This window comes from Akebia trifoliata, chromosome 1 (assembly GCF_017979445.1).
Source record: "Akebia trifoliata isolate Shusen 1 chromosome 1, ASM1797944v1, whole genome shotgun sequence".
Lineage (NCBI taxonomy): Eukaryota > Viridiplantae > Streptophyta > Magnoliopsida > Ranunculales > Lardizabalaceae > Akebia > Akebia trifoliata.
In genome coordinates, this window is record NC_141375.1 from 12466944 (window position 1) to 12481968 (window position 15025).

Consider the following 15025-nt stretch of genomic DNA (forward strand, 5'->3'; position numbering starts at 1 on the left):
GGCAGAGGATGATATCAGTACTAGCAGAAAACTTGATTCCAGCTGGGAAAGCTCCAGACTTCCCCTTTATTGACATAGAGATGACGAAAGACAAGGCGTTATATCATTCCTATCAGTTTGCGACTGTTAATCACGTCGATAAAGGATAAGATAAGGTAAAGGCAGAACTAATTTGATGATTGGTCGAGTCTTGAAGAAAGCTGGTTACTGACCCAGGCAAAGGTTAGGACCAAGAAGAAAAGGGATAGCTACGCCCGTTGAAGTAAAGAAGCACACTCTTTATTTCGGTTTGGGGTTCAGACCTACGAAAAATGATATATCAGATATGATCAACATAAAAAAAGAACTTCGACTAGCAAGGAAGAAAAATTGTGAACCAAATGTTTGGAATCTGGGCAAGGTTCCTCACATCAGCATCAGCTTCCCGAAATCACAAGTCAGACCCGATAATTTATCAGAACCACTGCCAACAAAGCCAGCCAGAAAGAAGAAAACAGTAAGTTTCAAACCCCAACGCATTAAAAAAGACTCAATTGTTGAGTCCCAACTATCCCTCGTGGAGGGCATTGATGTCTTATTCAATGGGGATTCCAATGAGAATTTAACAGAAATGACAAGGTAACCTACAAAAGTAGAAATCATCATGAACAAAGAAAAAGATTCACCCATCCCCACTGGCATTGACTGGGCATCAGTCATCATCCCACCAAGCTTGGGAGGAGCTATGCCCAATTCTAACAATAATCCAGCAGAGATCATGGTCATTACCGAACCACCAAACAAACCACCTTATCACCTCATCTACCCCATCAAGGAAAGGGAGATTTTGAACAATTGGGAATAATTCCCTCTAACCCTTGAGGCTGCTGAGGCCTAAAAAAAAAATGCCGTTAGGCAAAATCAATTTGCCCGAGGATCATAACGAGCCCTCGTCTTCTAGTAAAGACTGTTTTGAGGGCTCCTTATCTTTACTAATGCATGACTACTGTTCTTATTTCAGATGTCAGGAAAATAGCACCCAAAAATCAAAAAAATCAAATAGCATTCAAAAATCAAAAAAGTCTTCAAAAAATAAAAAAATCAAAAAACTTTCAAAATCTCAAAAAAATAGATATTTTTCAAAAATCAAAAAAAGAGTTTTCTCATAATTTAAAGGATTTGTCTTACTCGAATGGACCTTTGGACATAACAGAATATGAAAGGGATAAGTATGACTTTGATCTCGAACTCGACTTTGATCTCATGAGAATTGAGGAAGAGTCTGAGGACGAAGTGAAATACCCTCTTAAAGAAATCAAAGATATTCTACAACGACATGAAAAAGGTGTTCAGCCAAACATTGAGGATACAGACTCAATTAATCTCGGTACTGAAGATGACCCACGTATTGTAAAAATTGGAGCCTTATTAACCCCTTAACAGAAAGAAGAAATGATTGAACTACTACGTAACTATCAAGATATCTTCGCCTGGTCCTATAGAGATATGCCGGGCTTAGACACAGATCTCGTTGTTCATAAACTGCCAATCGCTCTTGGGAGCAAGCCGATCAAACAAAAGTTGAGAAAACTCAAGTCAGAATGGACATTCAAAGTCAATGATGAAGTGATGAAACAGTTCCAAGCAGGATTTCTCACAGTCTCCACATACCCCGAATGGCTAGCCAATGTCGTTCCGATACTAAAAAATGATGGGAAAGTACGAATGTGTGTCGATTATCGGGATTTGAACAAAGCCAATCCTAAGGATGATTTTCCACTACCCCACATTGGCACTCTAGTTGATAGCACAGCAGGGCATCATATGTTCTTATTCATGGATTGTTTCTCAGGCTACAATCAGATAAAAATGGCAGAAGAAGACCAGGAGAAGATATCATTCATCACATCCTAGGGTATTTTTCATTACAAAGTCATGTCATTTGGGCTCAAGAACGTCGGGGCAACTTATCAACGCGCAATGACGACCTTATTCCACAATATGATCCACAAGGAAATAGAGGTATATGTGGATGACATGATTGTAAAGTCTAACTTGGAGGAAGATCATTTGATAAACTTGATAAAGTTATTCGATTGGCTAAAGAAGTACAGTCTAAGGCTCAACCTGGAAAAATGCGTTGTCAGGGCAACGTTAGGCAAATTGTTAGGTTTCATCGTCAGTAGAAGAGGCATCGAGATAGATCCAGCAAAGACCAAGTACATTTTTGAAATGAAAGCACCAGTGTCAGAAAGGGACGTCAGAGCATTTTTGGGCAGAATACAATATATTAGCAGATTCATTGCGCAACTCATGCCTATCTGCGAACCAGTTTTCAAACTACTGAGAAAAGATGTACCAAAAGCGTAGAACGAAGACTGTCAAGAAGCCTTCGACAAGATAAAGAAATATCTGTTCAATCCGCCAGTCTTGGTTCCTCCTACTTCAGGACGACCCTTACTAATGTATATCTCAATGCAAGAAACATCTATGGGCTATGTATTGGGGAAACACGATGAGTTAGGTCGAAAAGAGCAAGTCATTTACTATCTCAGCAAGAAGTTCACCGATTATGAGGCAAAGTACTCGGCGCTTGAGAAAACTTGTTATGCACTAGTCTGGGCATCTCAACGATTACGCCATTACCTCTTCAGCTACTCAACTATACTTATTGCTCGAATGGACCCTCTCAAGTATCTCTTCGAGAAGCCAGCGTTGACAGGTCGCACCGCAAAATGGCAATTACTATTATTTGAGTTCGACATCACCTATGTCACTCAAAAAGCCATCAAGGGACAAGCCATTGCCGACCACTTAGCTGAGCATCCCTTACCTGACTATGAGCCATTAAAAACAAATTTCCCAGATGAAGCCATCCTGTTGACAGAAGTTTAAGATAGTAGCGAAAAGCAAGGTTGGAAGATGTATTTCGACGGAGCTGTAAATCAGAAAGGAAATGGAATAGGGGCAGTTTTGATCAAATCAGATGGATCTCCTGTTCCGATCGCCATCTGATTGAAATTCCAATATTCCAATAACGAGGCAGAGTATGAAGCATGTATCGCAGGGTTAAAAACAGCAATCGACTTTGAAGTGGACGAAATAGATGTATTCAGAGATTCAAGTCTAGTGGTCTATCAAACAACTGGAGAATAGAAGAATCGAGAACAAATATTAGTCCCTTACCATGAGTACTTGGAAGAATTGAGCTCAAATTTCACCAGGATCTCATTCACTTATATGCCGCGAGCCAAGAATCAGTTTACAGATGCACTGGCCACGCTTGCTTCCATGATCAGTATTTCAAAGGACCTAGTCATTGATCCTATCAAAATTGGTGTCCAAGACGAACTAGCCTATTGTTTACCAGTGGATATAGCAGAGCCCGAGGAGAAATCTTGGTATTCAGACATCAAGGCATACTTAGAAGATCGAACCATCCCGTCAGATATAACAGTAAATGAACAAAGGACCATCCAGAGATTGGCAGGTCAATTTTTCCTAAGTAACGGGACTATTCAAAAAATCACATCACGAGGTTCTTCTCCGTTGCGTTATAGAAGCAGAGGCTAAACAATTGATCGAGACTGTACATGGTGGAGTTTGCGGACCTGACATGAATAATCACATGATTGCCAAGAAGATCATGAGAATGGGATATTACTGGACTACAATGGAAAGCGATTGCTATCAGCACGTTCGTAAATGTCATCTCTGCCAGATCTATGCCAATAAGATCAATGCTCAACCTTCAAAATTGCACAGCATGACTACTCATTGGCCCTTCTCACTCTGGGGCATTGACGTTATTGGGCAGATTTCTCCAAAAACTTCAAATGGATATCGCTTCATCCTGGTCACTATCGATTATTTCACAAAATGGGTAGAAACTGCATCATATGCCAATGTCACCAAAAGCAATGTATTGAAGTTTGTCAAAAACAACATCATCTATCGATATGGGCTCCCTAGCGGATTAGTAACGAATAATGTTAAGGACTTCAAGAACAAGGATATGATCAAGATGTGCGAAGACTTCAGATCACTCATCACAACTTGGTACCCTATAGACCCAAGATAAATGGAGCCGTCGAGGCAACCAACAAAAACATTAAAAGAATCATCGAGAAAATAGTTGTTATATACAAAGATTGGCACGATATGTTGCCTTTCGCCCTTCACGCCTATTGGACTTCATTTTGAACCTCAACTGGAGCAACTCCGTACTCATTGGTATACAGAATGGAAGCAATCTTACCCGTCGAGGTTGAGATTCCCTCCGTTCGGTCTTAAAAGAAACAGAGTTAGACGAAACAGAATGGGTTCAAGCTCGGTTCGATCAAATGAACTTAATAGAGGAGAAACGGCTTACAGCTATCTGTCATGGGCAAATTTACCAACGGCGAATAGCTCGTGCTTACAACAAAAATGTTAAACCTAGAGATTTCTCGCCAGGAGACCTTGTTTTGAAGAAAATTTTACCAATCCAAGAAGACGCCAGGGGAAAATTTCGATCAAACTACGAGGGACCATTTATCATGAAAAAGGTAATGACAGGAGGAGCTCTGATTCTCATAGAAATTGATGGACAAATCTTCCCGCAACCGATCAATGCTGACATTGTCAAGAAATATTACGCTTAAGATCCGACCCTGAGATGACCAAAGGCCATTTTTGCTATCCTAAAATAACTATCTAACCCTAGTCAACCGTTTTGAGCCATCACGTTCATTTTTTAACCTAAAATTGGGGCAAGTCAATAGTATGAAAAAAATATATATCAAAGTACTCCTGACCCGCATGAGGACAAACTGTGAATAGCTAAAAAAATACAAAAAAAAAATTAAAAAAAATCAAAAAATTCAAAAATCGAACACTTGATCTTTAGCTCAACCCAAATCTCTAGCCTAAACAAGTTCGAGAAACGTTGGGAGGAGACATAGATTACCTTTTCAAAATAAAATAAATAAGCCCCACGTCTAACCCACTCTAGATAGATCCAGATCATAAACTTTTTGTATCTTTTCCACTATCATTAACCTAAGCCAACGTTTTGTCCCACCAAAAGTCCTTTCGGATCAGGAAATGTTCTAAGGCTTTACAATGACAATGATAACACAATGTTCTTGTAACTTGATCCGGATCTTAAGTCTTATTAGTCGTTGAAAGACTCAAAGGGGAGTTCAGATCAGATATTTGAAAAAAAAGAGTACTCGAAGTGTAGAGTAGTCGATCTCGCGGCTCAACTTGAGTTGTCGAACCATGAATAGTCGTCAACAAACTCGAGAGGAGAATTTAGATCGAACACTTGAGAAAGAGTGCCTCTACAAGAGTAGAGTCGCCGATCTCGCAGCTCAACTTGAATCACCTAGCCTTGACACAAAGACTCCAAGTAAGATTTGTAATGTAAAAATCTAAAAAAATACAAACATAGTCTGAAAGGGCATAGTGAAAACTCGAAAGGGCGCTATGAGTAAAAGGATCAGACTATGATAAGATCAAAGCTACCGGCACGATGAAAATCCAAAAGGGCGTCGATGCGCAAAAATGTGGAAATCGGGTCTGGTGAAAATCATAACTAGCACCAGGGGAAACAAAGGAAAAAAAAATAAAATGAAGAACTCCTGGCCCGCATGAGTATAAACTGTGAATGGCAAAAAATTTCTAAAATCCCAAGTCTCATGCTCAATCAATATTCACCCAGTACTGGGACATTGTGGATGACTCTAAAAGGAGCCTAAGAACTACTGACATCTATATTCTCAGTAGTTGGCGAAACACAGATATAATCAAAGTAACAAAGGTTTTTCAAAAGTCTTCATATTCTATATTTACAATATCTATTCGACAAGGACAAATCACAAAAATTCAAACGTTTTCAAAACTAATATTTTGGCCGATGATGAAAAATCTAGGACTTATTCAAACTTCATATTTTCAAAGCAATAGATACACTTGAGGCCAAGTAAGTAAAAAAACCTATTTTCTTTTCATTTAAAAATTTTCATAAAAAATACTCGGTGCCAATCATACGTCTCGACGAGAAATGAAGAAAGAATCAAGTCTCTCTTCCAAGGCACAAATTCAAGTAGTTTACCCCATTACCACTACTTCAGCGTCCGAAGCATCATGACTCACCAGGTAAGACGCGAAGGCATCGAAGCAGGGACCCTAAGCAAGCTTCTCCCGTAGATTACCAATCTTAGCCTTCAAAATGGAAGATTCCTTACCCCTCAAAGACCCAAGCTGATCTCCTTATCTTGGCAACTGTGTATCTTTACTGTGAATAAATACTCCAAATTCCAACTAGAGGAACATGTTGATATTACAAAAGAGTAGTACCGATGCAATAGGCTCGTTCGTAGTGTATGCTCCTGTTGATATTGTTGCAATGAATGTGGTTCTAAAATGTGGGTGACTTAGACTATGTAGCCCTCCTGCCTTCAGATCTTAGTTGATTCAACTCCAACAACAAAACTCTCTCTTGGATCTGTAGCAACTGTTAACAACCTTATTGTTTCCACCGTTGAAAGGATCAAATGCGCTATTACAAGGGACAGGGCGTGAATAAGGAGGATTAACTTGTGGTAAAAATAAAGTAAGACAAAGAAGAGTGGATTTTAGGTTGAAAAAATAAAAAAATAAAAAATAAAAAATAAAAAACAAATCGACAAAATAGCATTTTCGCAAAAATGAAATTCAAATTTGTTCAAGACTCGTTAGAAAACTCTCGTTTCAAAGTTTTTCTCCAAACTATCACAAATCTGAAACCTCAAATGAGCTTCGTGCCACGAGATCGAGGAAATCAAGAGGCTCACCCTGTCAGACCCCGTGCTTGGGCAGCTACTTCTTGTCATCAAATTCATCAAACAAAATCGGTGTTTTCAAACTTGTCCGAGCAAAATCCTCGGGGCCCGCACAAATCAGGGTTTCGTCTATTCTTTGCAATTCTTTGTACGCAACTCCTGCAAAGAGGAGCAGCTGTAAACATCCAAATTTGATCGGGCCCTTGACACAAAATGCCCAAAAAGATAGTAAAAAACGGATTGGGCTCTCAAAGCCCATACCTCCAAAAGCCTTTTATTTCTTTCAATAAATGACCTAAGGCTTCCCACGTGACCCATGGACCCCAATTCCTCACCACTCTTCTACACTCTTCAACTCAATCCAATATAAGTCCAAATCCATTCTTATTATACCCATTACCTAAGCCTATTCAACTCAAATCCATTCATATTTAACCCACAACCTAAGCCCAATCCAACACTATACCTACCCAACACTCTACCCAAGCCCAATTCTCAACCCAACATCACAATCAATCACCTTAATCATCAAGGTGGGATACATGTCACCAACCCAACTCACCTCCCTCATCCCCAATCTATCCCATCACCTTTTCTCTAAACATCATCTACCCACACCCCTAACCTATACCTCCCCTTAATCTACCCACATCAACCCATCACCTTTTCTCTAAAAAAATCTAATCTACCCACACCCCTAACCTATACTTCCCCCTAATATACCCTCATCATTCTCTACAAAACCTGTACCTACAATTTAAACCCACACCCCTCATCTCAAATCAAACACTCATACTTTCCCATCAATTCATCTCAACCCTTCATTTTTACCCATTTTAACACATGGCATCATCTCCTAGACCCTTCCAAAATATCACCAACCACCTTCTTACACAATCCTTTTTTTAATTAAAATCCTATCCCCTCAGCTCACTTCACCAATTACTTACTCTCTTACACAATCCCATCATCTCAACCACTATCATTTATTTTATTCCATCTAATACTCAACCCAAATGGGTTGAAAGATCCAACCCATTTGGGTTGTAAAACAACCCATTTGGGTTGCAAAACAACCCATTTACCCTTTTTACACAAATGCTCTTCAATCATCTCTAATTTATCCCCACCTTTCTCTTAAACCCATACCATTCAACTACTTCTCTTCATTTCACCCCATCTTACCCCTAAAAATAACTCCCAAACTTTATAAAACCCCCCTCATTTTCAACTCTCATGACCTAATGAAAATTTGAGAAAAATACTCTCTAAAAAAAAACTCTCTACTTACCTCACTACTTTCAACTCACCTCAATTACCCTCAACTCTCAACTCTCAACTTTCAACTTCTTCTCAGGCAAATCAAAGAAGGTCAAAGGGATTCATCAAGAAAAGGCAAAGAAAGTCAACAAAGGAGCAAGGTGGGTTTGGACAAAAGAACACCCTTTCTAACTCTCTTCTTCTACTTATCCCTTTCTTCACACCTCACACACACCACCATGGTTTGAACCATCAAAGGGCCCTTTTTTCAATAAGGGTGCCCTCAATGGGTTGAACCAACATTAAAGCCCCTTATACTTGAGGGCACATTTCAGATTTTCCGATTCGTTTTCTTATTTTATTTTAATTTTCAAAATGGACGGAATTCAAGGTTACCACCAATGGTGGATGGAGTAAGGTGCTTAACATCGTCCCTACTCCATAAAATGAACCCCCTTACCTTGAATCAAAAGTTGGATCAAACGAGCCATATCCGTATGAGAGTCATCAAATGTCAAAAAATATTATTTTTCAAAAAAATACAATCCAAGTGACCATTCACACCTATTTCAAATATGAATGGTGGTGACTCCAAAATCCCTCAAAGTGGATGATATATTCAAAATTGAATAAATCACGTGTCCACAGAAAGAAGAGAGGCACTTCCTTCAAAACCTATGCTTCTTGTGATGTTGGAGCTGAGGAGCAGGGCTGACTTCTCTATTGGTGTCAGATCTCTATACCACCTGGGAAGAAGCCCTTTCAGGCAGCTCACCAACAGCCTGATCAATGCGAACCAGTGATAGCTGATCAATTCCGATATTCCGTGCAGTGTCATGAGGAGACATATTTTTTATCTTCTTCTTTTTTCTCTACTTATAGCCCTAGTACGGCGAGAGAGGGAGGGGGAAAGTTCGAGAGGTCAATATTCATGACGTTAGAAGGGGAGATTGGTATAGGGGAAAAGGAAAGGAGAGAAATAGGGAAGTATAATAACAGGGGGTGAAGGCATGTGCTCTGTGATCTACTCGACCTGATCAGTACGAGCATGTCGTGCAAGCGATTGAGGCAAGAGAGAAAGAAGATGATAAAACTAATCTTTTTCGATTATCCCGTCTGTCATTCTCATTTGGACTTCCACTGCCACTTCCTTCCTTTCTTTGGCGATTCTACGTTGCTCTTTCCTAGCCTCTACAACATAAGACCAGAAGAATTTGTAAAAAGAATCAAGATCAAATAAGACTGACTTACATAACCAGCATGTAATAGAAACAAACACTGTGATAAACTAAAGACGTGGCTTACCCTAGAAGGTTTGAGGAATCCTAAATTCCTTGCTAGAGACCCCGAAGCCAAACTCTTAGTCCCTAGAGATGATCAAGGTACCACCATTTGTTAGTACTAGAAAGAGATGGTACCAGCATGACAGCTACACTTTTGGAGGACATGGAGGACATCAAGTAGTACCTAGGGCACTAAGGAATGGCCTTCAAGTTGTACCTAGAGAGGAAGTCATTGGGGGTTATCCCCAATTCCTTCACCCTCTCCACTAGGCGGTAAAAGTTGCCTAACATCTGGCCAGGGGCCCTATTAATCATGCTCAACACCTTCCTGACTAAGGGAAATAAAGGGAAGCTGAAACCAGCCTTAATTTGGTTGGTATAAACCAAAATCTCTCCCTGGTAACACTCATCAGGGTTGTAAACATAACTGAGCAATGTTGATGGCCATTGAAGAAATGAGAATTACAGAGAAGTAAAAGTAAGATGGGGAGAAAATTACCTCAGATTGACAAAGGTAAAAATGACTTGAAATTTGAAAAACTTCGAAGGCATTAAAAGGTGAATGTGCAAAGGAAGAAAAATAGTAGAAATGAAAAGGGAGGGAAGACCTCTTATTTATAGTAGGGCTAGAAGGAGTATATACGCTTGAGGAGGATAACCCCTTCAAGCCTAACCATCGCAGCCTTTTGGGTTTAGTGAAGGTGATAGTGGGGCACGCATATAGTGTAGATGAAAGATGTTTTGTTTCAGCTATTTAAAATGATTCGAGGTGACATTACATTTAATGAGTTGATACGTTAATGACAGAGGTAATGATGTAAGATAATGGTTGCCAATCAGAAGAGAAACACGTGTCTCGAGAAGATAGCTAGACTTTGCGTCTCCTCGAGAAGGGTAAATGTAGAGAATAATAATGGTATGTTATCTAGACCATACACGTGTCCAAGCCGATTAAGTGGTACCTTGAGTGAGTCAGTAAATCCAGTCCTGCCCAGTAACGGGGTAGACCAAGGTAGCATCGTTTAGGCTGGCTGGTAGGACAGGATAGAACAAGGGGAAACCTGGTTTGCTTGGTAGGACAGGCTTGATTTGAAGATCTGCATAATTTTGGAATGCGCTAGATTGAGGACTGAGATTTTGGAAGAGATCTTTCAAAGATCTTTGACTCAATCTTAGAGATTCATATTCTGTTTAAGATCCTTGGAATCAAGGGATTCATCCTAATCAGATTTCGATTAAGGGGGAAACCCTAATTCGAATGAAGGATCTATAAATAGAGGAATTAACGAAGGAAAAAAGGGTTCGAATTTTCTGCTTCTTGACTATTATTTTCTCTGCAACTCTAACTTGAGCGTCGGAAGATTATTGACAGGTACAGGGGAGCTAATTCAGTTTAGTAGAGAAGAATCGATTGAGGTCACCAGATTCCACCTCTACAATTTTCAAAACATGTTTTCCAGTGAATTCGTCACTTTTTATAATTAATGAATTTGCTGATAAATTATCAGCAAGATCACTAGTATGAAAAAAATCATTGGTATTTTATATGCGAATTCCTTGATAATAATATGTGAATTCGTTGATACTAAAAGTGACGAACTCACGAATTAGTAGATCATAAAAAGGGATGCATTCACTTGGAAAAACATGTTTTGAGAATTAAAATGAACAGTGTACAAAACTTGGAATTTTGCATATTTAGCGCATGAAATGGAGATTCAACCTTTTTTGTTTCCGTTATTCTTAGCTTTTAACTTTTTTTGGTTTTCTGTTTTAATTAACTAGTAAAGTGCACGTGCGTTGCACGTGAAATACATGTTTAAATAAAATATGCTTGTCCACACCAAAGATAGAAAACATGGGAATCACAACTTCCAAAGATTGGCATAACATCCCAGCGTTGGGATTAATTATTCCTTAAAAGTCAAACAACAAATAGCGCCGACCCCATATGTAACTCACTAAGAAGAGAAATATGTAAGGATGTTAAAAGAACAGAGACATGATGAGGGATGCTATATTGTATTAACAGTCTATTGTACAGTCCAAAAGGACCATTGATCTTACACCTGAAATCAATAGGAACAGTTTGTTTTTTCATTATATTTACACTAATTTAAATTTCAATCATAAATTAGTTGATCTCTTTTTACCAGAATCCGTCTTCATTTTCTTTACATGCAACACCCAACCCAAAGCACCACCACCACTGTTTGCTTGTTAAGTTGGTTGTTGGGCCCAAACTTGCTGATTGATTACTTGCTGACTTAACTTCACATCCCTCTGGGCCGATGGAGGACCAAGATTCGGACCTTTGACATTGTGACCCACAGTGGGAAGAGACATGGAACCAGTCCTAGGCTTCTCGGAGATATGTGTCTGGATATGCAATCTTGATCATGTCAAATAAGAGATATTGTACTTTCCTCACTTAAGATCTCACCTGTACATCAAAAATAGTTCATTGAGGTTCTGGCTTCAACTTGTCAAAATAAGGAGAATATGAATTGAGAGGTAATATATTTGTGTGCTACTGAGATGACAACAAGGTAAACACACAAGTCCCGAGCCTTTGAAAAACAATGACGATTGACTAAGTAGAATAATTGAGGAAAATATCATATACCTTGATGTATCAATTTTTTGTCTCCGTCCAGAATCTATGCTAGAAAGCACAACAATATGCTTTTTTCCACTGGTAGCTGCAAAATTGGCCAAATTCTTTGCAAATTCAATCATCATTCCCTGTTGGTAATTTTTGTGTCAATCTTTCAAGAACTACAAATATTCAAATGAACATAAAACTCAATAAGTAACAAAATACCTACATTAGGCTGAGGAGGGAGAATCCAATCACCAAGCCTCCGCCATGGATGTGTCTCTATCCCATGTTTTATTTAATTTAAAATTAAAAAAGAAAAAGAAGATAAACTTCTATCTAGTTAATTTATTTTTTCATTTCCATGGAAAGATCAAAAAGGAAAACAAAACAAATCAGAAGAACCCCCAAATAAAATCCATAGAGATCCCAGAATCTGTGATTTTAACTCTCTATGTATCATCAGAAGAAACATAATAAAAAAACCAACATCTCAACATTTTTCTCTACCTAATAGCATAAAAAAAATCCAAAAAAGAAAATTCCTAAAATTTCCAAAGAAGTTTTTACACTTGCAGAGAAATTTTGCAATTTAGGTTCCATTTTAGTGAAATCCAGATTACTATCCAATTAAGAAAAAAAAACTATTTAATTATTACATTAAAAAACATTTTTTTCAAATTTCATATTAAACAATAACAATATAGAGCCGTAAAATAGAGGGATTGAATATGTCTATGAAGAAAATGTGTTTTCTAAGCAAAGCCTACTTATTAGAGGGCATTTACGTTGTTGCTTCAACTTTTCTCAAAAAATATACAATTAAAAACATCAAATATTTCACATCAAAAAGGATACTTCATGATTTCAAATAACAAACATATGTAGATCAGTTTTAGTAATATCACATTAGAGAAAACCCCAACAATCATACTTAAAATGAGAAACCAAAATATTGAGGAACATTTTTCAACAAGATTGCACATCAACCCCAAAATCCATCACCCTATTATACTCCAATCTGTTCACATGCAAGTCAATCCTCCGTAAATCCAAAATATTACTTCCATCCATACCAGACATGTAACTTGAGTTCTCAGTACTCTTCCACAAATCCAGTAACAGAGATACTATTTGATGACCATCTTTATCAATTGATCAAATTGGATCAGTTAGAATATCTATAATACATGGTATGAGTATGAAATTTTGCACCAAAATTTCATTCAGAAACATATATGAATAAATGAATAAAAATCATAAAAGATAATTTATATTACAAGAATGTATTTTGATAATATCCCTAACATTAAATAATCATAATATCCTTAATCCCTATATTTATATAACATACAACAATCCAAAATAAATTTAATCCAAAAAGTATTTAACTGTCTTTTTTTAAATTAGAAATCAGTAATTTATGCATGTTATTCATCAATATTAGCGATCCCCACACATGTGAAACTCAATTTGTTTCGATATCCATTGCTGAATTGTTTTGTTTGAATGTCGAAGATATATGATCTTTCCAAGCAACTTTCCAGAATACTCATATAATTAGGAAAGTCATTCTCCTGTAAATAAAATTAAAATTGAAAAATAAGTACATTGAATTCTTATAAGTTTGTTTTTAAAGAAACTAAAATAATAATTCAAATTATGTATTTTCTAAATTAATATTAATTTTTTACCTTCATCTTCCTGATATCATCGACACTATATTCCAAAATTTTTGCAGCCTCATTGTTGAATAGTGTTACCCACGTCGAAGCAGTCTCATCAGTAATTTTTAGACGCAGCATATATCTGCAAATGTAATTATTGTTAAAAATAGTAAGAAAATAATTATTTGACATAAAATACTTTTAACATTTTTGTAAATTACCTGTAAATGATGTCGATTCTCGTTTTGGTACATTTTGGACATTCAAAAATTTCCATTATTTGTTGTACCTTTTTATTACATATTTTACATGCAATATACCATGGGTCTTGTTCCTTATTTAGCTCCGTTATTTTTATATTAACCTGAAATAAAGGCTGAAACACAACATAAACAATAACATTTATTTTATTAAAATTATTATTATAATTTAGTAAATAGTAATAATTAGAAAATTTTTATTTGTGTAATTTATACATACATGATCAGTATCTTTTGGATTAAGAGTGAGTAGATCTTGTAGAGTTACTTGTTCAAGCTTGATGTTAGATGGACGAATGACGTGCAAATCAGCAGAATACTCTTCTTTTCCAGACAATCTTTTTTTAAACCTATTACATATTATTTTTTTATTTGAATATTAAGATAGTAAAAACTTTATATATTAATTATTAATATGTAATACGTAAATTTAAAAAATTACATACCAGTTCCTCAGTTCAACAATTTCTACTCTTGAAGAATTGATCTCCACAATTGTATTTTTTGTAGATAATAGAGTGATTCCTATATATTTTAAAAGATATCAATAATAATTACATATAATAAATAATAATATTTAGAAATTCAATCATATATTATTACTATTAACAATTTGGTGAAATATAGTAATTTATGACAAACCTCCTTGGAAATTCTGAATTTTCAATGATGTTGCAGCAATTACAGGATTTTTACTGATCATTTCATTAAGTTTTTCACTATAAATCTTTACCAAACTACCCCATAATGTTAAAATTATGGGAGATAGTGAACTTCAAAGAAAAAAAGAAAGAAATATTAGTTTAAGTACTTGTAAAATATGTTCAATGTTAATATAATATAAATCAAAAAAAATTTGATAATTGATAATATCTTACGATGAATCCAATAATGTGATTTCTCGTCGAAGAACTTCTGATCCATCAAGCTTTCTTCTGATACTAATTGATTCACCAAGTCCTGTTACGACTCCTACAACATCTATAATATAAAACATAAATAGAGAAATTTTATTTATAGAAATATGAATTAATATAAAGTAAATTTATATATTAATCAATCAAGATAAGCAAGATAAATGAATAAATATCATATATAATTGATAGTCTGAATTTTGTACCTATCAATTGATCAAATGGCTTATGCTCAGACAGTGAGGAAAGCTTTACAA

At 36.6% G+C, this 15025-nt stretch overlaps 1 protein-coding gene across 2 annotated transcripts; it reads right to left on the reverse strand.

Annotated features, from left to right (window-relative positions):
• Nucleotides 1-11385: 11385 nt before the first annotated feature.
• On the reverse strand, nt 11386-14837 carry LOC147410728 (replication protein A 70 kDa DNA-binding subunit A-like). 2 transcript variants are annotated; one of them, XR_015179155.1, is made up of 4 exons: nt 14733-14837; nt 13622-13736; nt 11955-13504; nt 11386-11771 (listed from the first exon to the last, which is right to left on the reverse strand). XR_015179155.1 is itself a non-coding variant. In XM_086445458.1 (4 exons), the coding sequence occupies exons 1-3, from the start codon at nt 13869-13871 to the stop codon at nt 13358-13360; spliced, it is 318 nt and encodes a 105-aa protein (XP_086301584.1). In that variant the 5' UTR covers nt 13872-13994; the 3' UTR covers nt 11386-11771; nt 11955-13357. The 2 variants fall into 2 exon arrangements, 1 of the variants encoding a protein (XP_086301584.1); XM_086445458.1 differs by lacking the exon at nt 14733-14837 and adding an exon at nt 13816-13994.
• Nucleotides 14838-15025: the final 188 nt, after the last annotated feature.

Bases quoted from the DNA above. Each gene is read 5' to 3' on its own strand.
- LOC147410728 (XM_086445458.1), bottom strand. From the start codon at position 13,871: ATGGAAATTTTTGAATGTCCAAAATGTACCAAAACGAGAATCGACATC. The intron at 13,737-13,815 runs GTAATTTACAAA...TTACATTTGCAG, and splicing joins AGAATCGACATCATTTACAG to ATATATGCTGCGTCTAAAAA. The intron at 13,505-13,621 runs GTAAAAAATTAA...TTTTATTTACAG, and splicing joins ATGATATCAGGAAGATGAAG to GAGAATGACTTTCCTAATTA.